Source organism: Cnephaeus nilssonii, assembly GCF_951640355.1.
Source record: "Cnephaeus nilssonii genome assembly, chromosome: 9".
NCBI lineage: Eukaryota > Metazoa > Chordata > Mammalia > Chiroptera > Vespertilionidae > Cnephaeus > Cnephaeus nilssonii.
The window spans coordinates 84,442,525-84,469,426 of NC_137080.1; the positions used below are offsets into that span (position 1 = coordinate 84,442,525).

General features: G+C 39.7%; 2 protein-coding genes across 5 annotated transcripts in view; one reads left to right on the plus strand and one right to left on the minus strand.

Moving 5' to 3' along the window:
* Positions 1 to 17,812, minus strand: part of POLH (DNA polymerase eta) — a 29,076-nt gene extending 11,264 nt beyond the window's left edge. Inside the window, exons 1-6 of the mRNA XM_079780378.1 lie at positions 17,525 to 17,812; positions 14,963 to 15,103; positions 14,590 to 14,724; positions 10,776 to 10,993; positions 3,010 to 3,179; positions 643 to 746 (exon numbers count right to left, since the gene is read on the minus strand). Of these exons, the coding sequence (XP_079636504.1) occupies positions 643 to 746; positions 3,010 to 3,179; positions 10,776 to 10,993; positions 14,590 to 14,724; positions 14,963 to 15,099 (764 nt within the window). The 5' untranslated portion in view covers positions 15,100 to 15,103; positions 17,525 to 17,812. The remainder of the gene's footprint in view (positions 1 to 642; positions 747 to 3,009; positions 3,180 to 10,775; positions 10,994 to 14,589; positions 14,725 to 14,962; positions 15,104 to 17,524) is intronic.
* A 122-nt stretch (positions 17,813 to 17,934) lies between these two features.
* The window catches only part of XPO5 (exportin 5), a 58,579-nt gene continuing 49,611 nt past the window's right edge, over positions 17,935 to 26,902 (plus strand). For 2 of the 4 annotated variants that reach the window (XR_013813973.1, XM_079780375.1), the window contains exons 1-8: positions 17,936 to 18,200; positions 19,788 to 19,909; positions 20,614 to 20,686; positions 21,927 to 22,064; positions 22,390 to 22,572; positions 25,376 to 25,402; positions 25,793 to 25,978; positions 26,820 to 26,896. Coding sequence is in view for 3 of the 4 variants with exons in the window: in XM_079780375.1 (XP_079636501.1) it covers positions 18,096 to 18,200; positions 19,788 to 19,909; positions 20,614 to 20,686; positions 21,927 to 22,064; positions 22,390 to 22,572; positions 25,376 to 25,402; positions 25,793 to 25,978; positions 26,820 to 26,896 (911 nt within the window). In the remaining variant the exon portion in view is untranslated. Of the gene's footprint in view, positions 18,201 to 19,787; positions 19,910 to 20,613; positions 20,687 to 21,926; positions 22,065 to 22,389; positions 22,573 to 25,375; positions 25,403 to 25,792; positions 25,979 to 26,819; positions 26,897 to 26,902 lie in introns of all 4 variants that reach the window. The other 2 variants (XM_079780377.1, XM_079780376.1) reach the window with 2 other exon arrangements.

Consider the following 26,902-nt stretch of genomic DNA (forward strand, 5'->3'; position numbering starts at 1 on the left):
CAAATGTTGTCCAAAGCGCTATTGCTCTTCTATTCTCATCTGACTCTCCAAATTCTGCCAAATCCCATGCCTCTTTCATAAATCCTTCTGTGAGCTCTGGTAACTCCCTGTACAATTCATTTAGCAATTACATACACTCTCATGATAACACTTTCACAGTTGCTTTGAACTGTCCTATCTTGTCCCTTCAACAATATTATAAGCCCTTGTCAAGGACACACTATTGGCAGGCACAACCTAGATATTCATTTTGTTTGGATTCTTTCATGCCTAGGTTTAGGAGCAATTCAGTAGCCTGGAATACCTTGATATGATATTAGAAGAAGTAAAACTCCTGTTTATTTTGTTATTTAGTAACAGATTTGAATAAAAAGTCTAGAGGGAAGTTAAACATACATCTAAAAATCAGTTCATTTTTGAAAATTCAGTATTAAGTATCTTCCACAGATAATCCAGAATTGAAATTTCGTTAAGAAAAAAAGTCCGTGTGTTTTTCAAAATGTTCTGTGTTATCTCCCTCCCACCTCCCTAGTACCTATTTTCCATGGCTCCAATCCTTCTTAAGGAACAGAAGAAACTACAATCAGAGGGATGCCTTCAGATGTCTCTGAGTGAAATTTAAGGTGCTCCCCAAATACTTACATTTTGTTAATCGGCATGTGGCTGAAGAGTTGTGGGACTGACCCATGTGAGACCAGGGTCTGGCGGTTGGGCTTGTGTAGTCCACAGGCCAGTTTTGCCAGGACCTGGAGGGTGGAAAGTGTAAAAACCTCATTGCTGTCAACACCCTCACAGAGAGCTGGTGAATATTAACATACACATACACATGCAGGCACAGCTAAGGCTGTAACTAATGGTGTCCACATTAAAAACAAAACCAGAAACTCAACATCTCTAAACATTGGTTGGGCACAACACCCTTAGTGGAAAATATGACCCACCATCATTATCCGAATAGTTCTTTCCAGATCTTCCATTATGGGTTTTCCTTTCGTCATTTTCCCACCCCCGTTCTCCTACTTTAAGAGGGTAAAAAGCAGAGAAGCTGCAGAAGAAACTTATGATGCATTTCTTAACGTGTCCATGTGAAAATGCTGAAACAAACTTGTTTTACCCATTTATTTATATTTCTTTTTAAAAAATATGTTTCAGAGAGAGGAGAAGGGAGAGGAAGAGATAGAAACATTGATGAGAGAGAAGCCTCCTCAATCAGTTGCCTCCTGCACGTCCCCCACAGGGGATCGAACCAGCAGCCTCTTGGTTCCTGGGTTAATGCTCAACCGCTGAGCTACACAGCCAGGCTATTTACATTTCTTGATTAATGGTTAGTTCATTTTGAGTCCTGGATTTAATACATATTGCCATAATTTAGTATCTCTCATAATGATTGGGCTCAGAATCATCCTCCAACAGTAAATATCTTATACTATACACAAAACTTCAAAATGAAACTAATTTAAATCCTTGAGAACTCTTTCAAAGAATAAGATACTTCAGTGGTACCATTTCACAACTTAAATTGCTGGGGAAAGTATAAAATGATTCTTTAAGTTTATTGGAGAGATTCTCTGGAACTTTTACTGGGCAATACTTAGCCCGGTTTAAATTATTACATTGGGACTTTTGTTTTCTTTTCCTCCACCCAACCAGAAAAACAAACAAAACAAAAACACCCAAACTCTTCTGGGTAGTTTGTCAACTTCCCTCTTATTGGAGTGAGGGGGGAGAAGGTAGTAACCAGTGCTCAGCCACTGCCCAATTATTGAGCCTAGTTAAAAGGGGATGAACATCCCAGGCCTTCACTGAACTGTAATCAGAAAATCAGTTACTCTGCCCCTGGATTGAAAGTGCCCATAGCCCATAAATCAAAATAGTGTTCAAATTAATAAAACTTTACTATTTCATTTCTCTTATTAGGAATGGGGGAATAGGCAAAGCATAAAACACCTAGATCACTCCACATAAGAAATGAGATACTGTAATAAGCCCTGGCCAGTGTGGCTCAGTTGGCTGGGTGTCGGCCATACACTGAAAGGTTGCCGGTTCAATTCCCGGTCAGGGCACATGCCCAGGTTTTGGTCTCGATTCCCAGTAGGGGATGTACAGAAGGCAGCCCATCGATGTTCTGGTCTCACCTTGATGTTTCTCTTTCTCTCTTCCTCTCTAAAAATCAATTTAAAAATCTAAAAAAAGAAACTTAAAAATCAGATAATACTGGAATATTCAGGAAATAAAAAGAAAATAGATTCAAAGACTAGCCTCCTCCTTTATAGGTAGTTCAGTCATTAAGGAAATACTTTGGATGCAACTATATAAATAAGCATTTTCTGCAAATCTTTCAGCTTGCTTCTTTTTTTAATTAATTTTTTTAAATTACTATTTTTTATTGATTTCAGAGAGGAAGGGAGGGGGATAGAGAGATAGAAACATCAATAATGAGAGAGAACCATTGATCAGCTGCCTCCTGCACACCACCCACTGGGGATGGAGCCTAAAACCTGGGGATGGAGCCAAAACCCGGGCATGTGCCCTTTACTAGAATCAAACTTGGGATCCTTCAGTCCTCAGGCCGATGCCAAACCAGCCAGGGCTCAGCTTGCTTCTTAAGAAAGTACATGTTCAATGTGGTTCTCATGTTAAAGAATTACTTAGGCTTTTATTTAGTCCTCAACATGAATTTTAAATAGAAACCCAGCCAGACTGGAGTGGCTCAGTGGTTTGAGTGCCGGTTCGATTCCCAGTCAGGGCACATGCCCAAGTTGCCAGCTCAATCCCCAGTAGGGGGTGGCAGGAGGCAGCTGATCAATGATTCACTTTCATCATTGATGTTTATCTCTCTTCCTCTTCCTTCCTCTCTGAAATCAATAAAAATATTTTAAATAAATACACAAACAGAAAACCCATTGCAAAGTATATATGTAATGACTTAAATGCCCCACTCATATCTATCTGTGCTGTATTTAAGGACAGGATCTATGTTTCTCTTTGAAATCTGCTATTAGCCTTCACCTTATTGTGTGAGATTCCAGCTGAACACTGAAACCCAGTCTGCCTCTCGATGGCTGCTCTCATTTCCTCCACAATCACTGCTCCCACGGTGAGCTGTAGGTCTGGAGAGGTGGTGTTATCAAACTGAAGGGAATCAAGCCATTGCGATAAGCCTTGTTTTCGCATCTCCTCTGAAAAAGTTGAGAGGTCACATTTAGAAATTTTTTTTAATCAGAATTTTATTTGTGTTACCTAATGCAGAAATGCTTCAATTTCAGGTACTTTAGATATATGTAGGTTTTCACAGAAATGGCAGCCATTTTAGAAGACTGGTACTTACAAGAGAGATCAATCTACACTAATAAAAGAAAAATGTGCAAATTGGCCATACCTCCATGACACCCACCAGCCAATCAGGAATGAGTATGCAAATTAACCCAACAAAGGTGGCAGGTTAATTTGCATATACAGGCCAGGAGTGGCTGGGCAGGGCGGGATGCCTGTTATGAGGGGGAGGGCGGGGGGCAGAGGGAACTACAGGAGTGGCACTTCGGCAGGAGCAGAGAAGACTGAAGGCTCTAGCCAGAGCAAAGACGGAAGGCAGCAGCCAGAGCAAAGACCTGGGTCTCGGGTGCTGGAGGAAAACCGGTGCCAGCAGCCAGGGGAAGGAAGGCCTATTGCACAAGTCTTCGTGCAATGGGCCTCTAGTTTCTAATAAAAGTTTAAAAAACAAATAATTTTGTTTTTTTCTTTTATTCCTCATTATTATTTAGTTAAAGCCTACTTCAAAATATTTCACATATCCATCTTAACCCACCCTATTTTATTCAGGTTTTCTTTATTCATGCCTTCTACACAGTCCCCATAAATTAAACATTCTCAAATACCAATGTTATCAACCTTATCTGCCTGTTCAAAATTGTCATTGGCTCTCTCACACCTACAAAATAAATATCGACTCTATAAATTGGCACTGACAACCATCTGCCTTTTTCTTTCTTTCTTTTTGTTTTGTTTTGTTTTGTTTTGTTACTCCTCACCTGAGAATATTTTTTCCATTGATTTTTTTATTTTTATTTTTTTCCCCATTGATTTTTAGAGAGTGGAAGGGAGGGAGGGGATGGGAGAGAGAGGGAGGGAGGGAGAGAGAGAGAGAGAAAGAGAGAGAGAGAGAGAGAGAGAGAAACATTATGTGAGAGACATTGATTGGTTGCCTCCCCCATGCACCCTATCCAGGGCTAGGGATGGAACCTGCAACCCAGGTATGTGCCATTGACTTGGAATTGAACCCAAGACCCTTCAGTGCACAGGCGAACACTCTAACCATTGAGCAACACCGGCAGGGCCCATTTGCCTTTTTATTTACTTTAAAATATATTTTTATTGATTTCAGAGAGAGAGATGGAACATCAATGATGAGAATCATTGATCAGCTGCCTCCTGCATGCCCCCCCCACTGGGGATCAGGCCCGAAACCTAGGCATGTGCCCTTGACTGGAACCAAACTCGGGACCCTTCAGTCCACAGGCCAATGCTCTATTCACTGAGCCAAACTGGCTAGGGCCCACCTGCCCTTTAAATTTATCTTCCACTAATCCCAAATTTGTTATATCCTTATAATTTCCTGAACATGCCATGTTTCTACCTCAAGACATTACATTCTATCTCCCTACTCTTACTCCTTAACTCAGTTCTCCCCTTTGCTTAAATAAATCTTATCTGTACTTCAGGGCTTATCTCAAGTCTTATCTATCATGAGATCCTCTTCAACTATTCTAGCTAACTTTGGGGTGTCCCACTAAAGTCCTTTAGCTCTTATCTGCAACAAGTATAGCATAATTGTTAAAAGAACATATTCCACAGTCAGGACCAATTCAAATATTGGCTTCACAACTTACGATGTGACTTTGAGCAAGTTACATAATTCTCTAAGCTTTGGTTTTGTTGTCTATAAAATAAAGATGAGTACTGTACTTTATAGGATTGTATACTGTCCCCCATAGAACACTAAGTACAACATCCAACCATTTATTAGTATTTAGTAATAGTTTTGTGAAACAATGTAACTTATTGAAATTGTGGGGATTTCTGGACTCCTTTTCTTTTTTTAAAATATATTTTTATTGATTTCAGAAAGGGAGGGAGAGGGAGAGAGAGAGATGGAAACATCAATGCTGAAAGAGGGTCACTGATTAGCTGCCTCCTACACACACCCCAGTAGGGATTGAGCCAGCAACCCGGGCATGTGCCCTGACTGGGAATTGAACCATGACCTCCTGGTTCATGGTCAATGCTCAACCACTGAGCCATGCTGGTCAGGCTGGACTCTTAATTAGTAGAGCTAAGTTTTCTCTGCTTTAGATTTCTTCATTATTGCTCTCCTAGATTAGGTAATGTTGCAATCCTCTGTTACTCTATGTCCATGTCAATTAAACAGGACCACAGAAGATAAACAGCATTCCTTTGTTTTCTTCTCTTCTCTAGTAAGAAAAATCTGTAAAAAAATTTTTTTCTTTGATATGCTGAGGTATAGGGAGAAAATTCAGGCAGTTTTTGCTGAAAAAATACTCACTAAAGTGAGAAAACTTTCCTTTTCCTATTAGGTACCTTTGTGGAAAACAATTGATCAAAAAATGAGGGGACCTATTTGTGTACTTTCTATTCTGCACCATTTATCTGTAAGCCTAGCCATGGGGCCTTCTCATCCGATACCAATACCACATTGCTCTAGTTACTGTAAATTTATAATTAAATCTTTAAGTCAGATAGTATAAGCCTTCCATTTAGTTCTTTTTCAAGGTTGTTTGGCTATTCCTCATCCTTTGTATTTCCATATACATTTTTAAAATATTTTTATTGATTTCAGAGAGGAAGGGAGAGAAAGAGAGAGAAACATCAGTGAGAATCATTCATCGGTTGCCTCCTGCCCGCCCCCTACTAGGGATTGAACCCGCAACCTGGGCATGTGCCCTTGACTGGAATTGAACCCGGGACCCTTCAGTCCACAGGCTGACGCTTTAGTCACTAGCCAAACAAGCTAGGGCTCCATACAAATTTTAGAATCTATTTGTCAATTTCTATAAAATCCAACAGGGATTTTGGAAGGGAATGCAATAAATCTGTAGGCCAAGTTGGGGAGACGAACTCTGATAACATTTAGTCTTTTGATCAATGAGCATAGTATGTCTCTCTCCATTGATTTCATTGTCTTTAATTTCTCAGTGATTTTTTTTAATATGTTTTTTTTTATTGATTTTAGAGAGAGGAAGGGAGAGGGAGAGAGACAGAAACATCAATGATGAGAGAGAATCATTGATTGGCTGCCTCCTGCACGCCCCAGAGTGGAGATCGAGCCCTAACCCAGGTATGTGCCCTGAGCAGGAATTGAACCGTGATCTCCTGGTTCATAGGATGATGCTCAGTGATGTTTTCACTGACCTAGTTTTTCATATGTATTATTAACATTATCTCTGATAATTTCATGATTTTAATACTATTGCCAATATTGCTTTTAAAATGTCAATTTCTCATTTTAAAATTATATAGAAATGCAATTGATTTTTAAATTGGCCTTTTCCCTGTAACCGTTCTAATCTCACTTATTCTAGTTGTTTTTTTGTGGTGGTGGTGGTGGTGTTTTTTGGTGATGGTAGATTTTTTAGGGTTTTCTATAAGCATGGTAATGTCACCTGCAAAGGAAGTTTACTTTTTCCTTCTATTTCCTCTTCTGTCCTGAATGGACCATCTTGTACTTCCAGTACAGTGTTGAATAGAACAGGCAAAAGAGTGAGCGTTGCTGACTTGTGCCAAAACTTCAGGGTTAGACTGATAAACCTCTAGCTAGACTCCACAACTCCAGGGACCATAACTACAAAAGAGAAATAAATCTCTTGGAAAGCTGATTAGTGCTTTCCAAGCTCCATCAGGTTGTTGGCAAAATTTATCATTTTGCAGCTTGTAGGATTGAGCCCCTGTTTTCTTGCTGGCTGTCAGCAGAGGGCAGCAATCAGAGCTTAGCCATGGGGCCTTCTCCAAAGGCCCTCTCATAACATGGCAACTTGCTTCTTCAAAGTGAGCAAGGACTCTTAACTTCCAAAACTTTTACCTTTGACAGTTTATTTATGATAGTGTATATTAATACATCACTGTTTCATGTCATATGCATTCAGAAGCTATTTAATATGTGTTTAGAAAGAAATGAATTAAGAGCAAGCAAAGGGAGGAAAGACAAATGAGTTCCTTAGTGAACACAAACTAGTTACAAAACGGTCCTAAAGGGAAATTTTTTACTCTGGCCATTTTTAGTACTATTTTTAAATAATCCTACTACTTAAATTTTCCACACACATATAACTATTTCGGAAACAGAAAATACAAAGTTGAAAATGCAGCATGCTTGGCAGGACTGCTAACTTTGAACCCAATAAGAATCAGGATGGTAAAGGTTATATGCACTTAGATCAGCTAATTTCTGTTATCAGCTTTTTTGTTATACACATCAGATGAAGACGGAGGAATATGACATGCAATCATAAGCCATTCACTAGACATTGCAATATTCTGAACTCTATAAATATCACTGCATCTGAAAGCTTAATATTTAAACTGGCCACATTAAAGCAACAGATACCTCAGACTTCTTTATAAACACTGTCATTTAAAAAATATATATGTGTGTGTGTGTATATATATATATTTATATATATATATTATTGATTTCAGAAAGGAAGGGAGAGAGAGACAGAAGCATCAGTGATGAGAATCATTGATCGGCTGCCTCCTGCACACCCCACACTGGGGACTGAGCCTGCAACCCCAGCATGTGCCCAGACCGGGAATTGAATCATGACCTCCTGTTTCATAGGTTGACACTCAACCACTGAACCATGCTGGTTGGGCAACACTGGCATTTTAAATAAAAATTCTAGACTTATCTAGATAAGTCTAGAAAAAAAAGGAGCATGTCCATTTGAGTGAATATTTGACCACCGACAAAGATATGTTCCATCATCAGCCAGAGAGCTGCTCAACAAGTTTTAGCTAAAAAACAATGTAATTTATAGTAACAGTTCTTATTCTGAGGTGTGTGGGTTTCAGAGGATCTGTGAATCTACTGAAAACTGCACACTAAATTGTCTTATGTGTATATTTGTGTTTTTCTCTGACAAGCAAGAGTCCATAGCTTTCAACAGATTTTCAAAAGGGTATGAAGCCCTCGAAACAAAACAAAACAAAAAAAAAAACACATAAAGAACCAATGATTTAAAGCATTATAAAAGAAATTTCAAATGTTTATTTAAAAAATAAGCTACACAATAAAATGTGATACACACACCCAGCCGGTATGGTTTAGTGATTGAGCATCGACCTATCAACCAGGAGGTCACAGTTGGATTCCCCATCAGAGCACATGCCCCAGTAGGCGATGTGCAGGAGGCAGCAGATCAATGATTCTCTCTCATCATTGACAATTCTATCTCTCTCTTCCTCCCCCTTCCTCTCTCTGAAATAAAAAACATATTTTTTAAAAGAATGTGATACACAAAGCTAAGACCAAAGACAACCTTCCTTATTATGATCATTACATTTCTGACTCTGGTTCTAGAATAATAAAGAAATCATGCCCTAGCTGGTTTGGATCAGTGGATAGAGTGTCCACAGACTGAAGGGTCCTAGGTTCGATTCCTGTCAAGGGCATGTACCTCAGTTGTAGGCTTGACCTGGCCCTGATCTGGGTATGTGCGGGAGGCAACCAATTGATGGCTTTCTCTCACATCGATGTTTCTCTGTCTCTCCCCTTCCTTTCCACTCTCTCTAAAATTCAATGGAAAAATATCCTTGGGTGAGGATTAACAAACAAAAAAGAAATCATGACATGTTTCATCGTCAAATGGTTATGTACCACAACTTTGCCTTTTAATTGGCATAATTTTATTGTCCACTGTATTTTCCCTATAGAACTAAAGGATGTGCAGACTCCAGCTTGATAAACTCTCCTATATCAGGATCAGAGAATAAAGTAATTTCTCAATGGTTATTCCCACAGGCTTCCCTAGATAGTTCTACTACCCTTCAGCACAACATGTTAAAGGCATATCTTATTTGAAAACATGAAACCCATGGCAAATTCACCACTGTAACTAGAAATAAGCTAAACTCTCTTGGAGGTTTTTCTGGAGAAATCTGTATTATTTCTATAAGTAATAACAGATTGCCTTATTTTTACCCCCAATAAGTTAATTTGTTACATTTGTATCCAGACAGTTTTTGACAAATGTCCAATATTTAAAGTGTGTTTTTTTTTTTTAGTGAAAGAGCTCTTCTGAATAAGAACAATGTTACAAAATAGTAGTTCTAAAAGTACATGTTACAAATGAAGGGGAGAATAGATACACTGTTTTGAATATAGCCTTGATCAACAGTACTAGAAAATGTCTATGAAAAATGTCTGAACACCCTGTTGAAAGCTTCTAGATACAGAAAGAATTATTTCTGTATCTAGAAGATCTAGGAGATCCCACAGAATTCCCTTTTCATAATATTTGATTAAAAATGTAAGACCCAGATTCTCTAGGTCTGGTATTTAGAACCACCATAATCTAATATTACCACAAAAGCAAATATTTTATTACCCTAATTTTATTCTAGTCTAAGAAAATACTTTTAACCACCAAGTACATTTTCTTTTTAAAGCAGTTCATGCAAATTATAAATTTTTGCCAGGTAGATAACCTGGGTTGCAGGCTAGATCCCCAGAAGGGGGTGTGCAGGAGGCAGCTGATGATGCTTCTCTCTCATCGATGTTTCTATCTCTCTACCCCTCTCCCTTCCTTTCTCTCTAAAAACACACAGCTATACAAGATAGAGCTATAAAATCAACCATTTTCTTAATTTTGAAAGAAAATTAAGAAAAAGAATGAGGCCCAGCTGGTGTGGCTCAGTGGTTGAGCATCGACCTATGAACCAGGAGGTCACAGGTTTGATTCCCGGTCAGGGCACATGCCCGGGTTGCAGGCTCGATCCCCAGTGGGGGGTGTGCAGGAGGTAACCGATCCATGGTTCTCTCTTATCATGGATGTTTCTCTCTCTCCCTCTTCCTTCCTCTCTGAAATAAAAAAAAAAAAATTTTTTTTAAAGAGAAAGATTGAGCTCTATAAATACAATACTATACTGTAATTAAAAAGCAAAAATGTAAAAAGCACATACACAAAGCAATTTTGTATAATTATAAAGACATATACATACTTAAGAAGATATGCCAAATACTGATATATTGGTAGGTGCAAAAGGGTGTATGAGGTCAGGAGGGAGTGGGAGAAATCACAATGAAGGGAAAAAGAAGTAAAATAAAATGAGAGAGGCCTTTGCATAGCTCATTGACATTGTGCTATGAACTGATTAGAAATTTTGAGTGATTCAACTCCCAGTACTTGAGGTCTCCCTTAAAAAAAAAAATTCACCCTTCTTTTTTTTTATAAAGAAACCAAGTTACAATAATATAAATTAACTTGCAAAATGATGGAAGTGCTCAGTCAGACTTCTATGGATAACTTTAACTTGCCCTAGTCATATCGGAAGAGAAACTTTGATTTCATACAGATTCCAAGCTTTTAAACATCCATATACCTGGAATGATAAGAGAATTTGTATATCCTTCTATGTGAGTCCTTGTGATTCATTCAGGTTGTAGTTTAAGTTTCCTTTCAATCAATCCAAGAAGTATCAGTGTGGCCAAGCAAAGCAGATTCCAAAGGCAGGAAGCAGAAGCAAATGATGCTATGAAGTACCTTTCTGAACTGTCCCTTCTGCTGTTGTAGAGCCTTGGGGCAACCCTTCAATGTAGGTCGTTGGCAACAAGTCTGCTGAGATAGGCTGACCTTGTTGCTTTTGCAGTCTCTCTCGTACAGCACTGGTCAGGTCTACATAAGCTTCATCAATGCTGGCACGTTCAATCACAGCAAAACGAGACATTACCCCCATCACTTCCACACTGGCTTCCCGGTACCTAAGAAGTATAAGGATTGTACATGTAGAAAATAAATAGAGGCAACATTGAGACTGTGGGCCCCATACCCCCCTCATCATAGAATAATAATATATATAATCAGGGTAAGATCTCCTTAAAGAGAAGACTGGCTTGTCAGAGACTAGATAGTAACCCAATTAATAAGGCAGAAGATGGTCAATAGCAAAAGCAAGGAAAAAGAACCATAGAAGCAAACATTTATAGTGCAACTCTAGCACACCAAGGTAGAAAGCATCTAAACCATGAACATATCTGTGTAACAAGTATCTCTCTAAAGAGGAAAGAAATGCTTCAAACTAGTTTAACTAGAAACCATTTTACTATGATCATCTACTATTCCTTTTGTTATTTTCATATATCCACCACATAGTATTCTGCTTCGACTTTTGTCTTCAAATAAGAGGTAACTTATAGGGAACACTGCACTGATTAGTGAACCCAAGTATCTTGTCTTTCTCAGGTTGGTATTTTTATTTATACACTAGCAAAGTGACATGTGGATTTTATATTTCTTTTTAAAAATATATATTTTATTGATTTTTTACAGAGAGGAAGGGAGGGATAGGGAGTTAGAAACATCAATGAGAGAGAAACATAGATCAGCTGCCTCCTGCACACCCCCTACTGGGGATGTGCCCGTAACCAAGGTACATGCTCTTGACTGGAATTGAACCTGGGACCCTTCAGTCCGCAGGCCAACACTTTATCCACTGAGCCAAACTGGTCAGGGCTGGATTTTATATTTCAGTTTGATTAACATGTGAGCTGGTTATCGCTACACACACACACACACACACACACACACACACACACACAGAGCCAATAAAGTCCAAGCACTACTGAATATACTAACATTCAAATTATCAAGTTGAAGATAAGCTCCTAGAATGTGGTAATGTGTCTGGACAGGCAGACATCCTCTGCTAGGGGATACCAATCTCACCATATACAGTCTATTCAAATCCTAACAAGCAGCTTTTCTGGCTAATGTAGCTAGTTTTCTAGGCAATGTGTGGATGTTTTCTTTGCTTTAGACTTGCTATGGAATTTAAATAAGTTCTTTGTTCCAGTTGAGCCTATTTTATTTATCATAAAAATGAAAATATTTGCACTTCACCAAAACATCTATCAAAATTGGTATAATTATTGTTCTAAAACATTCTCAAATGAAAGAATTAGAGAAAGACAGCTTTTTTTCTTTCAGTCATTATTTGGGCTGGAGAGAGGATAGTCAGACCTCAAATAAAAAAGAGAGCTCCACGTCAACCCATGAATCAGGAGACCATGGTTCTATTCCTGGTCAGGGAACATGTCTTAATAATTCTCTGGCCTCTAAATTCTCTGCTAATTTTTCAAAAACTGCCTTTGCTCAAAAAATTTAAAGCTGGTGGCATGTGACTTTTTAAAATCACACTCTGAAGTCAACTATATTTCTGGGAAATTACATTATGTCCATTAGCTAAATTAATTCTAATTTAGGGTTAAAGTATTAAGCTCCGGTCAAATCTATCTTTTCTGGCGATAACTTCAATGTGTGGTTGGCTATGACATTTTACCTTTAGATTTCCAATTCATAGGTGAATTCAGGAATATCTCAAGTCTCAAGTCAAGGCATGATCCCTACACATCACACCACACAGTATAGTGTAGTGTGAGAATGTGGATACAGAAAGAGAAAAAAATTCAGTCTTCTAATTTTTAGCTGTATGAACTTATTTAATGTCTCTAAACTTCTTTTCCTGTCTGTGTGTGGAAGGGTGTGTGTATGGGGGGAGAGTACTACTAAAACATATCATATAGCAATGTGAGATTTAAGAGACATTGCCTATGGAGAGCTTAACCCGGTGCCTGGCATATGACATATGCTCAATGCATACTATTAGGATTATTATAATGGCTTGGGCTTATACCTACCTCTAACTTGGCTATGCCTATACATGTCTCCCATTCTAAGGCTAACCTTCTGAAATTTGGGAAGAGACAGCTCAGTTCAAAAGCAGAGAAGGTAATCTCCTTTGAGACTGTTTAAATCTGGCAAATAATTCTTGATATTGCACTAGAATGTCAGTTTGACTAAGTCTTCTCTGGAAAAACTCTTAGTTTCACAGTCAATTTAATTACTTCAAACACTTCAGACTTGGCCTGAGAACATATAATTTGATGTTAAGTTTTAAGTATAACAACACATCCTATCTAATAATAGACAAATATGCAAATCGACCATACCTCTGACACACCCACAAGCCACGCCCACCATCCAATCAGAGCGAGTATGCAAATCAACCCAAACCAAGATGGCTACAGCCACACAGAGCAAGGTTTCCTAGGTAACAGAGGAAGCCAAGCTTTCCGCCTGCCCTTGCCAGGCCTAAGCCTCCACTCAAGCTACAAAGTTTCAATTATAGAAGGTAAACAAATTCAAACAAATGGCGGCAGACTGGAGCTTGAGAGAGCAGGCCAGGGCTGCCGCCGGCAACAGGGGAAGCAAAGCTTTCTGCACACCCTGGCCGGGCCCACCCACTTAAGGCAACAAAGTTTCAATTATAACCCCAACAGAAATGGCTGCCGGCCTGGAGGGAGCCCCAGGCTTGGCTCCGCTCCAAGCTACAAAGTTTCAATTGTAGAAGGAAAATAAATTCCAGATACCAGGGCCTCTGCTTGGGTTGCCAGGGGGCGTGGCCGGCCTGCAAACCACCACAGGCCCCTCACTCAGGCTGCCCCACACCCCAAGGGAACCCCCACCTGATCTGGGACACCCTTCAGGGCAAACCAGCTGGCCCCCACCCCTGTACCAGGCCTCTATCCTATCTAATAAAAGAGTAATATACAGATTGATCATCACTGCAACACACAATATAGCTGCCCCCATGTGGTCAAAGATCCTGCCCCCATGTGGACACAAGATGGCCACCACAAGATGGCCAGCAGGAGAGGGCAGTTGGGAGGCACCCAGCCTGCAAGGGAGGGCAGTTGAGAGGGACCAAGCCTGCAAGGGAGGGCAGCTGGAGGTGATCAACCCTGCAGGAGAGGGCAGTTAGGGGTGACCAGGCCGGCAGAGGAGGGAAGTTGGGGGCAAACAGGCTGGCAGCAGAGTGGTTAGGGGGTGATCAGGCTGGCAGACAGAAGCGGTTAGGGGCAATCAGGAAGGCAGGCAGGCAAGCAGTTAGGAGCCAGCAGTCCTGGATTGTGAGAGGGATGTCCGACTGCCTGTTTAAATGAGCAGTCAGACATCCCTCGAGAGTGGACATCCCTCGAGGGGTCCCAGATTGGAGAGGGTACAGGCTGGGCAGAGGGACAACCCCCCTCCGTGCACGAATTTCGTGCACCAGGCCTCTAGTTTTTAAATAAGAAACTGAAAGGGTATCAAGGCAGTAATTATTATAGGTTATAATGACTGAACTGTTCCTGAAATACAGTATCAGAATCTATTTTTATTTCACATAGAAAAGTTGGCCAACCAAAGATAACTTTTTCAGATGTTATTTACACAAGACAAATTTGAAAAATCAGTTCCTAGCCTCATGGAATAATATTTCCAACCCTTCCACTCCCCTCAAATCATCTTTCCTTCTTACTTGGTGAGGTTAGCTTTCCCACGGGACTCACGAACTTGTGCCAGTAGAAGATCTGGGCATAACTTCTTAGCATCATCTGCCCACATGTTTCTGGTGACTCCAAATGCACGAGCTTCATAACTCACTGCAATTATTCTAAAGTTACCAACAGAAAGGAACAGAAAGATATTACCTGACACAGGCACAAATAATTAGAATTTATCATGAATAGGCTATACATATAACAGTAGAAACTTTTTGGCCACAGATGTCACTATTTGATTTCAAACACAGCAGTTCAGACATCTCACAAATCCCTAGCATAGTCCTATGCATTACATTCTTACAGATTAGAACAGTAGTTGACAGTTACAACAATAACTATGATACATACCCACCACCCTTCCATGATTTGTACTGCACGACCGCACAAGGTTTATTCCTCAAATGAGGATTTTGCCGCTGCTCCACTTGAACAAAAAAACAGTCCATGTCCACTAGAGCAACTACCCGGTCCTGTCCATTAGCCATTTTTCTGTAAGACAATATTTTATAGACAGTTATATTTCCATTCTTCCACTGTTGAGCTACCATGAGCATGAGAGCATGGAAACTAACAAGAATATAACAGGCATTTTCATCTACTGCTAGAAGGAGAATAATAAATTGGTATAATTTTAGGAAGGTAATAAGTGTTAAAAGCTTTAAAAATACTCATCCCCCAAAAGAATTGAACACTTCACAAAAGAAGATAGTATACAAATAGTCAACAGGCACATGAAAATGAGCTCAACATCATTAGTCAAAGAGAAATGCAAATTAAAACCACAATGCACAACCTAGTTCATAGATAAGTCTCAAGTATAAATTCAGGGGAAAGAAAAGCAGAAGATGATATATAGCATTATAGCATTCATGTGAATTTCTTTAACTTTTTATTTTGAAATAATTTTAGACTTGCAAAAATAGTAGGGTACTTCTATAACCAGTTTCCCCTAATGTTAATGTTTTACATAGCACATTTATAATAACTAAAAAAATGAACATTGGTGTAATATTTAACTATATACTTTACTTGAATTTCACCAGTTATTCCACTAATATCCTTTTTCTGTTCTAGGATCCAATCTTAGTCATCATGTCTGCTTAGTCTTTTCCAATCTGTGACACCTCCTCAGTTTTCCCTTGTTTTTCATGAACTTGACACTTTTGAAGAGTCAGTTAATTTGAAAATATCTCTCAATTTAGGTGTCTGATGTTTTCTCTTGATTAGACTGAAGTTATGCATTTTGGGCAAGAATATCACAAAAGTTATGTACTCTTCTCAGGGTATCATATTGGGAGGTACATAATGTCAATATGTCTTATTATTGGTGATGTTAACCATGATCATTTAATTGAGAGAGTGTTCGCCAGGTTTCTCACTGTAAAGTTACTATTTTGAGATGGCAAATATCCTGGGTTGTTTTTTTCAAACTTTCAACCACTAAGCACTCATCAGTGAATCTTGCTGCAACAATAACTTTTCAGTGTTCTAATGGTGACTTTCTACTCATTCACATAAATTTCTGAAAAAATACTACCTACCATTTGGATAGTAGACTGGAAGAACAAACCTTATATACTCGATAGTGGGTACAGACTAATATTATCATTTAACAATGTTAGAAATTTGGAATAAGGAGTGTAAACTAATGAAATGGCTTCCCAACTTTGCTGAAGATTGGAATCACCTAGGAATATTAAATAAGGTTGATATTGGCTTCCAGCACCAGACATCTTAATTTAATTGGTATGGATATGACCTGGGCGTTGTGATTTTTACAAACTTCCCAGGCAGTTCTTTTTTTATTTATTTAAAAAAAATTTATTGTCTAAAGTTTTACATATGTCTCCTTTTCCCCCAATTGCCAGGCACTTCTAATATGCAGCAAAGATTGAGAGTCACTGACCTCAAGTACATGATTTAAATATGAGAAACACCGGTTATACAGTTGAGTAAGCACTCAACTGTATTCTTTTTAAAAAGTGTCAAAAATTAACATTTATCTTGAAAAAAAGTAACATGCAACTACAAACTGCAAGATTAGTGGAAAGAAAACAATGAACTTATAAAATCAGAGTGTCTAAGGCATTAATTCCTTATCAATTCTACGTGCCCCAAACGGGCAGGAGGTGATGCTTTAAACATTTCTAAGTTAAAACCATAACATGTCAGAAATCATTTTACCTTGAAGTGCCTTTTGCGTAGCACTGGGACGGATGCCAGAATAGACACAGTAAATGTATTTTCTCTCACACACAAAGAAAACACCTGGTACGCACGATAGTAGATACACGCACTACATTCGACACAAATCCCAGAAGTGGAGAGGATGAGCAGGAGGCAGTGCTGTAAGTCCAGCAAACACATGACTGAATATGCAAACACAAATACTGGTATGCAGACTTTTAACAGATAACGATGCTGTTGACGTTTAAACAGGTCAGGTATTTTGCTGGAGAAAGCAAGAGCTTTTCAAAATGAAACACACTCTCTGCCAAAACCCTCTTTTCAGAATAAGGGTAGTCATGTAGCACTTCCAATGATCAAAACTGCACAAACTTTCCACTGCAATCTTTAAACATCTCGACTTATCCCAATCGGTACAAAACAAGTTTGGTGCCCATCAGGTGACAATGCATCCAAGGAGAGTGAGTACAAGTGAAGAGGGGGGTCTAAGAGCGATAGAGACAAAGTTCCCGTCCCCCCCCCTCCACACACACACACACACACACACACACACACACACACTCCTCTCGGAGAATACCAGGCCCGTATCTCTCTGTATGTATTTCTATTTCATGTCATTTTGGCCCGGTGTTGTCACCAGCCACTGCTGTATCATCAACCAGTCCCCAAAGCAACACGAAAAGTTTGTTCACAGTGATGCCGAAAGTTCCCAAATCCTCTTACCAATGTGGCAAACACCTGGCAAAACTGTCAACCGGGGACGCCGCGAACGCTGGGCTCGGTGTCTAGAGGAAGATGAAGAGGTCTCGAGTATCTGCCCCCTTTCCGGGAGCAAGTCAGCCGGTATCGAGAGGTTTATCCCCGTCAGGATGAAGAAACGGACCAAGAGTCGCCGAGGATCCTTGCCCGGGCAGCGGCCCTCACAGCCGTGCGGGTTCTGGCAACGCCGACGAACTCCACCGCGAGCCCCGCTGACAGATACAGACTGCGCGCCCGCCGCGAAGGGCGTTGTCGCGCCTGCGCACCACAGCTCTTCCGTCCCCCGCTTCGCCCACCGCCGGGCAACCGTCACAAGGGAGCCGCCACTTCCGCCGGCGCGTGCGCAGTGGAGGGTTGGGCGCGTGTGCAGCGCCGGTTCTTTCCCCGCCAGAGCGTCAGCTACTCCTCCTGCTCTCCCCCCACCACCCCCAGCCCTCCGCGGCCCGGTACTAGCGCGTTGTCCCGGCAAGGGAGCTGTCTATACCTTGCGCTCCCGGCCAGCCCTAGTGCGCTCTCGCGGCGCGTGGCAGTAGCCATGGCGATGGATCAAGTGAACGCGCTGTGCGAGCAGCTGGTGAAAGCGGTGACGGTCATGATGGACCCCAGCTCCACCCAGCGCTATCGGCTGGAAGCCCTCAAGGTAGCTAGGGTCTGGCGCCCCGGGCCTGCCCCGAGACCCTCCCTGAGCCCATAACCCTGCTTGTCTTCTGCTCACGTGGCCCTTGGACCTCCCTCCCCAACCCGGAGGGACCTTCCCTCGCCGCCCTCCGCGCCTCTTCCCATTCCCAGCCTATTCTGCTCGCCTCGCCTGCCCCTTTCCCGGACTCCCTGGTCACTGGCTGCTTTTGGCGGTCTTTTCTCACCACCCCTTCCCACTGCCCTCTCCTCTCCCCGTCCCCACTTCTGTTCACGGGTGTTCGCACCAAGACCCTTTCCACAGCTGGCTGCACTTACTCCCCCAAGCCCCACATCTCCTCGCCTTCCCCTGGCGCACGTGTCCATCCCGTACTCAACGCCAGCTACGTACATTCTTTATGGTCTCCCCTGCACTACATGTTTCCCCGCTAGCCCACTCCTGACCCGCCCTAAATAAGCTCCAGCCCCCATAGTGCCCCTTTACTTAAAACGCTACACCCCTCCCTACCTTCTTGTGTGTCTTGGTATTTTGGGCTAATTCTCACACGTCCTCATGTTTTTTATTGTGTGACAGTCTTGGGCTATTTTGCGCAAAGATGAACTTCCACCACTTACTTTGCATTTTAAAATACAAGGGCACTTTGATTTCCTGAAAGTAGTTTTCTTGAGTACCGGGCTGTGCTGCAGGGACTGACTTGTGATGCTAATACAGGTGGGGATGCTACTGTAATATGAGCATATTCCCGCATCAGACAATGTATGTGGGCTGTGAGAAATAAAATAACCATTAGGAAAAAAATACTTGTGCTGTACATAGTTTAAGTGATGTACAATGAGTATCACTTACAGGAAACTTTACAGTATGTAGATGTATGCCACGGAATTTGCAATCAAAACAGTTGGGTTGTATTTGTTTTTTACTATGAAATATTAAAAATAGATACAAAAGTAGAGAGAATACTGCAGTTGTTTTGTGTATACCCATTGCATAAATTCAGTTGTTATAAAGATTTTACATTTGCTTTATTCTCCACCAAAAGTTTTTCAAATAAATTGCTTTACTCCTCCACCAAAAGTTTTTCAAATAAATCTTAGAAATTGTTGTTTCACCCCTATATACTTCAGGGGTGTATCTCTAACATAATTTTTAAAAATATTTTTTTATTGATTTCAGAGAGGGAGAGAGAGATAGAAACATCAATGATGAGAGAGAATCATTAATTGGCTGCCTCCTGCACGCCCCACATTGGGGATTGAGCCCACAACCCCCTGCATGTGCCCTGACCCTGACCATGTATCAAACCGTGACCTGGTCAATGCTCAACCACTGAGCTGCACTGGCCGGGAAGAATGTAATTTTTTTTAACATAATTTTTTAGTCTTTTAGGTCAGATTTTTTTTTCCAACATTAGTTGGATATTGCATGGGATATCTGGAATTATGAAAGCGAAAGGAATGTTTATCAGTCTTTACTCATAATATTGAGCTATACTTTGCATCTTAAAAATATAGCTCAGGTTTGAGTTAAGATGGTGCTTTTTTAGTCCCTACTCCTGGCTCCTAAGGTAAATGTTAACTTTTCTTCTTTCAGTTTTGTGAAGAGTTTAAAGAAAAGTGCCCTGTTTGTGTCCCCTGTGGCTTGAGGTTGGCTGAGAAAACACAAATTGCCATCGTCAGACATTTTGGCCTTCAGATCCTGGAACACGTTGTTAAGTAAGGAGCTTTCGGGTGTTACCACTGAAGCCCATGGGAGAGCAAATCTTTATTTCTTACATAACTCATAGAGATACTCTATAGGTGAGCAGAAAAGAACAATCCCCAAGAAGAAAGGATTGGTCCTCTAGAGGTTATCCCAACCTCATGCTGTTCTCATTCAGGACTTAACCTTTCTCTTCTTCAGTTTCTTTGTCCATGTAAAGTGCATAGTACATACTAAGCATTTTACAAATATTAACTGATAGTCATTCAGCCAGCATTTATTGAGTTCCTACTATATGCCAGCAGACCTCAAAGTTTTTTTAGAAAAGACTTTGTAAATCATCACAAAAATGGAATTAGTGATATCAGAATTGTATTTTCAGAAAAAACAACTCTATTGTTGCAGATGTCCCAGGTAAATACATTTGCTTTTGTCTGTCAGGAAAATCAAGGGGAAAGCTGATCTGTGCACAAATCCTCTGTGGATTCCAATTAATGGACCATTGCCTGTATAAAACTCTTTCCCAAGAACTTTTCTGTTATTAACATTTTGGTTAAGTTTGGACTGTTTTGTCTGTTCTTTGAAGCATATGAGATCAAAAGCATAATTTCTTAGTGAAATCGCCAACATAATCTAACACAAGAATCAAACCTAGTCTCATAAAGAGAAGACTTTTCATGTTGACTGTTCTGTTGACTTTATAAATTTTGGTGGCCAGGTTTCGGTGGAACAGCATGTCTCGATTGGAGAAGGTCTATCTGAAGAACAGTGTCATGGAGCTGATTGAAAATGTAAGGAATGGTTGGTTGGAAGACTTGTGTTTCTAAGGTAGTTCAGACAGAGTGACTTCTTCAATGTAGCATTTGTGTAAAACTCACTGGTTCCTCATAGGTTAGCATGCTTTGTATGATATTAAATGTTACCTTCAAGGTAAAAAAAACCATCATCACAAGAAATCATAATTCATCACAAATGCACTGTATGATAGTAAAAATAGGCAGAATGAATTTGTTCCAGGAATTAGAATATGACTTTAAACATGTTTAAGATCCATAGCCTTTTTTCTTTTTTTACAAAGGTCATAAAAAGTGGAATCTCTACCTCTGTTCATCCCCAAAGTCTGGTGCCTTTAATAGGAAAAAACATTCCCTTCAAAACTATTAATTAACTTAGGATTTGTATTTTGCTAGTTGTGGGAAATCTTGGTAAAAACAAACAAACAAAAAACCAGCCCTAGCTGGTTTGGCTCAGTGGATAGAGCGTTAGCCTGTGGACTGAAGGGTGTCTGGTTCAATTCCAGTCAAGGGCACATGCCCGGGTTGCAGGCTCAGTCCCTAGTAGGGGGCGTGCAGGAGGCAGCCAATCAAGGATTCTCTCTCATCATTGATGTTTCTATCTCTCCCTCTCCCTTCCTCTCTGAAGTCAATAAATATATATATATTTTTAAAACAAAAAAAAACAGATGTGTGAGAGAGAAACATTGAGAGGTTGCCTTTGCACATGCCCTGGCCGGGAATCAAACCCACAAGCTTTCGGTGTTTGGAACGACCCTACAACCAACTGAGTCATACCAGCCAGGGCATCATTAATCTTGATATCAAACAAAGGAGAGTCCCAATAGTAGTCTTTCTGTTTTCTAATACTAGAACTATTGATAAAATATTTAGGGCTCCTAAATCTCCAATTTTCAGCCCCTCAATGTATTCCTTATTTCATATTCTTCCACCCTGGCTTTCTTACAAAATGAAACAATCAATATGAGATTCTCTTCAGTTTCTAAAGGAGAACCATGATGTCTTCCTTACTCTGTGTGACAGCCATTTTATATGCTAGTGCAACCCTCACTTAAGCTTTAAGTGGGGAGAATAATTAGCAAGAATGCAGGACAAGTGACTCAGACATGGAAAACAGGTTGGTTTATTCTGTTTAGTTTAAAAGCCTGCCTCTTGATGAGTTTTCCCACTTTTATGGCCCAGTTTTTCCCTTGAATTCAATTTTGCAGACCTCTTAATATCTCTTGTTCTTTTTCAGGGAACACTGAACATCTTAGAAGAGGAGAATCATATTAAAGATGTTCTGTCTCGAATTGTAGTAGAAATGATTAAGCGGGAGTGGCCACAGCACTGGCCTGACATGCTAATAGAATTGGACACTCTTTCCAAACAAGGGGTATGAAATACAGCAGTACCAAATTTTTTTGTTGTTGTTGTTGTTCTTCAGGGGTTTATTTTTATTTATTGATTTGAGAGAGAGAGAAACATTGGTTTGTTGTTCCACTTACTTATGCATTCATTGGTTGCTGCTTGTATGTGCCCTGACTGGGGATTGAACCCACAACCTTGGCTTATTGGGACGATGCTCTAACCAACTGAGCATCCAGTCAGGGCAGGGCGGGATTTTGTTTATTTGTTTGTTTTGTCAACAGAAAAGAGCCTTTAGGCAAACTTATAATGAAAAGATGTTTAATTTAACTAGCTTATTTCTATTAATGCAGGAAACACAGACAGAATTAGTGATGTTCATCCTTTTGAGACTGGCAGAGGATGTAGTGACCTTTCATACACTGCCCTTTCAAAGAAGAAGGGACATCCAGCAAACATTAACCCAGAACATGGAAAGGATCTTCAGTTTTCTACTTAACACACTGCAGGAAAATGTAAACAAGTACCGGCAAGTGGTAAGGAATATCCCACCTCCCTGAAGTTGTGTTTTTTAATGAGTGTTTTTTTGTTTGTTTAAAGTTCAAATGAACAAGGAACTGAGGTGTCTAGTTCAGCAAAAGAAGAGGCCATTTTATGAGCAAAAAAGAAAAAGCGATAGGAAAAACAACTGATTTTTTTTAAAAAACTGATTTTCTAAGAAACTCAGGTCAGGGAGTTTCCATATGTACTGGGGGGAAAATAATTCCTTTTATAGTGAGAAATTTTTTTAAATAGTATAAAAATGAAGGTTAATTCTTAATATTTGAAAGCCCAGATATCTAATAGGTCAGGGTGGTATCCTGGTTAAAATTTAAGGTCTCATTTAGTGTTGGTCCCATTTGTAGTGTAAACTGCCAAGTTTTATTAATCTTGACTACATGCTTCTTGGTATTTTGTTCTTCCTGATGAGGTAGGATTACTCTTAATTTTAATTGTCCCTTTCTGCAGAAAAGGGCAAGCCAGGTACTCTGTTTCTAACCATTTTCATTGTTAGCAGAGAGCCTTCAGAAGAAGGCAGTATAAAAGTTAATCTAACATAATGTCCTCACCAGAGGGCAATTTAGCCCCCCAGGTTGTCACAGTAGGGATTCCTATTGGCATCTAGTGGGTAGAGACCATGTATGCTGCTAAACATTCTATAATACACAGCCCCTACAATAAAGGATTATCCAACTCAAAATGTCAAAAGTACTGAGTTGAAAAACCCTGATCTAGAATTCTCATATGTACTTATTTCACAAAATAGGTTGAATTAAATATTAGTTATTTTTTTTATACCTCTAACAGCTTCATTGGTCTGTTTTCAGAGAAGCACTAGACACTAACACAAATGGGAGAAGGTGCTATGAACTGTTTTGGTGGGGAGGAACTAACAGTGAATACCTAGTATATACCGTTACAGGGTGGGGCAAAAGTAGGTTTATAGTTTCGAGTACAGAAACTGAGTTTATTCTTGTATTATTATTTATTAATTATTTTCCAAAACAACTGTAACCTACTTTTGCCCCACCCTGTCCTTGTTTGTACTTTATATGTTATTTAATCCTCAAAACCAACCCTAAGAGTCAGAAAATATTGTCTCCATTTTACAGATAAGAAAAACCAAGGCTCAGAGGGTAATTATTAAAGACCCCCTAATAAATGGTTTTCGTAGAATTCAAGCCCCATTCTTTTTACGAGAGTGGACTTTTTCCCAAAAAATTTCTCCCCAAGATTTTTCAAAAGAAAATATCAAGGAAATAAACTTGCATTTAAAACCCTATGTGTATTGAGGGTGATTGAGGTATTCTTTTTTGTTTCCCTGGGAGATTCAATCCCTAGGAGGAGAACAAATTATGAATACTTAGTTGTCCTAGAAATCTAGCCAACGTGCCAGAACAGATTATTGGTGATAATCTGACACAAGTTAGAAACATCTACTGTAGTGTGTGTTTTTTAGCCCCACTTTCAGTTTTCTTCATCTGTGCTACCACTGTGCCCAGGACCAGAGCACACCAAGAGCCATGTCTTGTACCTCGAACTTCTCAGTTTGCTTGTAGTTGCTTCTCTGCTTCCATCCCTTCACCTTCCCAATTGGTGTCTTCCAAACAAGGGGTAAACATTGATGGGATGAGTAGGCTCACTTTCCCTGTCCCATCACCTGGCTCCTGCACTGGTCCCAGGGGCATGGAGGATCCAAACAGGAATGAAGGATTTGTAGGAGTGGAGAGTAAAGGCTGGACTTGGCTGTTGTCACTAGGATCCCTTTTCCTCCTTGGGCAGCATTAGTAGATGCTGGTGAGAGGGTTCTACCCCATTAACACATCTACATGAACACTGCTAATGAAGGCTTAATACTTGTTCTTTATGAAAATACTTTTTATAATTGAGAAAAGGAATTGTAAAACAAGTTCCTTATAGTCCTAATGGTGGTAAGTTTTTAGGTATTTCAGAAGTTGTTATTCCTGCTTGTATTATTTTTCCTTTAACAGTCTTCAACTTTTAATTTTAATTCCAGAAGTTCCTCAGGACAATATTATTTTTATATACTTGTAAATTATAAACATTATGTAATATTTTTACAGAAATTGGGATATAAAGGTAAAAAATCAGTCATAATTGTATGTTTACTGAACAGACATTATTTTGATCTGTTTAGCATCTAATATTTTTGTGTACATGTTTTCCCTATATGTCCATCCATACGTGGTCATAAATTGTATTGATTTAATTTTTTAAAATTTATCTTTATTGTTGAAAGTATTACAGATGTCCCCTTCCCCCACATTGATCCCCTCTTTCCCGCTCCTGCCCCCTCCCCAGGCTATATTGATTTAATTTTGTTTCTTGCTTTTTTCCATTAGCATTACATCATTTCAGTATACCTTTGCCAATTATAATTTGTCTTTTTATTTTTTTAATTTAAAAAAACATGCTAATACTTTGTTTTAAACTGTATTTATTTCATCTAGCAATATTGAACCTTATTGTTCATCTTTTGGTTGTATTTCTTTGTAAATCATGTGCTTTGAAACTGTCTTTGTGGCTCTTAATGTTCTAACAAATTTGTGTAAACTCTTTAAATACTAACTTTTTGTCATATTGCTAAAAGTAAAGTAACCGTTCTTCTTAGGAGGAATATCAGTTATGTGTTCCTAGTAAAGTTGTATTCTTTCCAAGATTGAAAGTTGAGTCTATATTTGAGAATCTATTTGAGGACCTTGATTATGGGGATGGAAAGTTATTACATAGCCTTTTGCTCATTAAAAACATTGGATCCTTATACTTCTTTTCTTTCAGAAGACAGATAATTCTCAGGAGCCAAAGGTAAGAGCTCTTTGTGGCTTTGGAAGGAGACTTCTTTGAGGCTTTCAGGTACAGGATGTATCCACCTAGTGGAGGGTGACCTCAGCCTTGGTTTATTTGATCATTGAGCTAAGGTGGAAGGAAGTTAAAATTACAATATTTGAGATTTCTTGTAGGAAATATAATGGACTCACATATCAATATGGTCTTATTGATATATTGAGACTGCCGGTGTTTGAAAAATGAATGTGTTCATCAGGAAAAAAACATTTGACTGTTACATGAGTACATTTTTTTAAAAGTCATTTTCTTTTTGGAATTAGAAAATAGAAGGAGCTCAGGTGTATAACCACTGCTTTCTTGTCTGTGAGTGAGGACTTAATGGTCAAAAAGTTATTTCTTTTCATTCAGGCTCAAGCAAACTGTCGAGTAGGAGTTGCAGCCTTAAACACTCTGGCAGGCTACATTGACTGGGTGTCCATGAGTCACATCACTGCGGAGAACTGCAGGCTCCTGGAGGTACTGTGCCTGCTGCTCAACGAGCAGGAGCTCCAGCTGGGAGCAGCTGAGTGTCTTCTCATTGCAGTGAGCAGGAAAGTAAGTTGCCACTTCAAACTGACTTTTATCCGTGAAATCTCTGAGGGGGCTATTTAATTGTTGTGGCAGAAAGACATTTAAAGGTTTGAGTGTTGTTTTTTCCTTGACACCAACTAACTACCTGTCTTCAACCCCTTTGTTTTTAAATGTATTTTTATTGATTTCAGAGAGGAAAGGAGAGGGGGGAGAGAGATTGAAACATCAATGATGACAGAGAATCATTGATCCGGCTGCCTCCTGCATGCCCCCCTACTGGGGATCAAGCCCACAACCTGGGCATGTGCCCTTGACTGGAATCGAACCCAGGACCCTTCAGTCTGCAGGCTGATACTCTACCCACTGAGCCAAAACAGCTAGGGCCCTTCAACCCCTTTGGACAACAGTTAGCCAATATTTCAGGGATTTATTGGCAGAATATACAGAGGTCTGTCAGGCTACTTACTTCTCGATACAGCTGTGAATCTTAACTCTTCACACTTAAGAAATAAAGTTTAAAACTCAGTGTTTATGTCAAAAAATCTTAGATGATGGCTACACTGGCTTTTTATCTGTCTTGACTAACAATAGGGACCATGATTCTTTTCTCCATAGGAATGCTATCATCAGCTGTAACTTATTTATCTTTCATTTCAGCACTGTTGACCAACACATTTAAAAATATGTTTTATCCAGATTAGGTTTTAAAAAGCTGGCTTTGCTCTAGTGTTCAGTCAATCTGGGGGCTGTAAGAGAAATTATGAAGTCAGTATATTTGCTTAGATAGGTAAGAAGTTGTTAGTACTTGGAGGCTTTTAATAATGTAGTTTTTCTATTACCTTTGTTTCCCTAAAATTGGGTCTAGGGCAAGTTGGAAGACCGGAAGCCCTTAATGGTCTTATTTGGAGATGTTGCTATGCATTATATACTCTCTGCTGCACAGTGAGT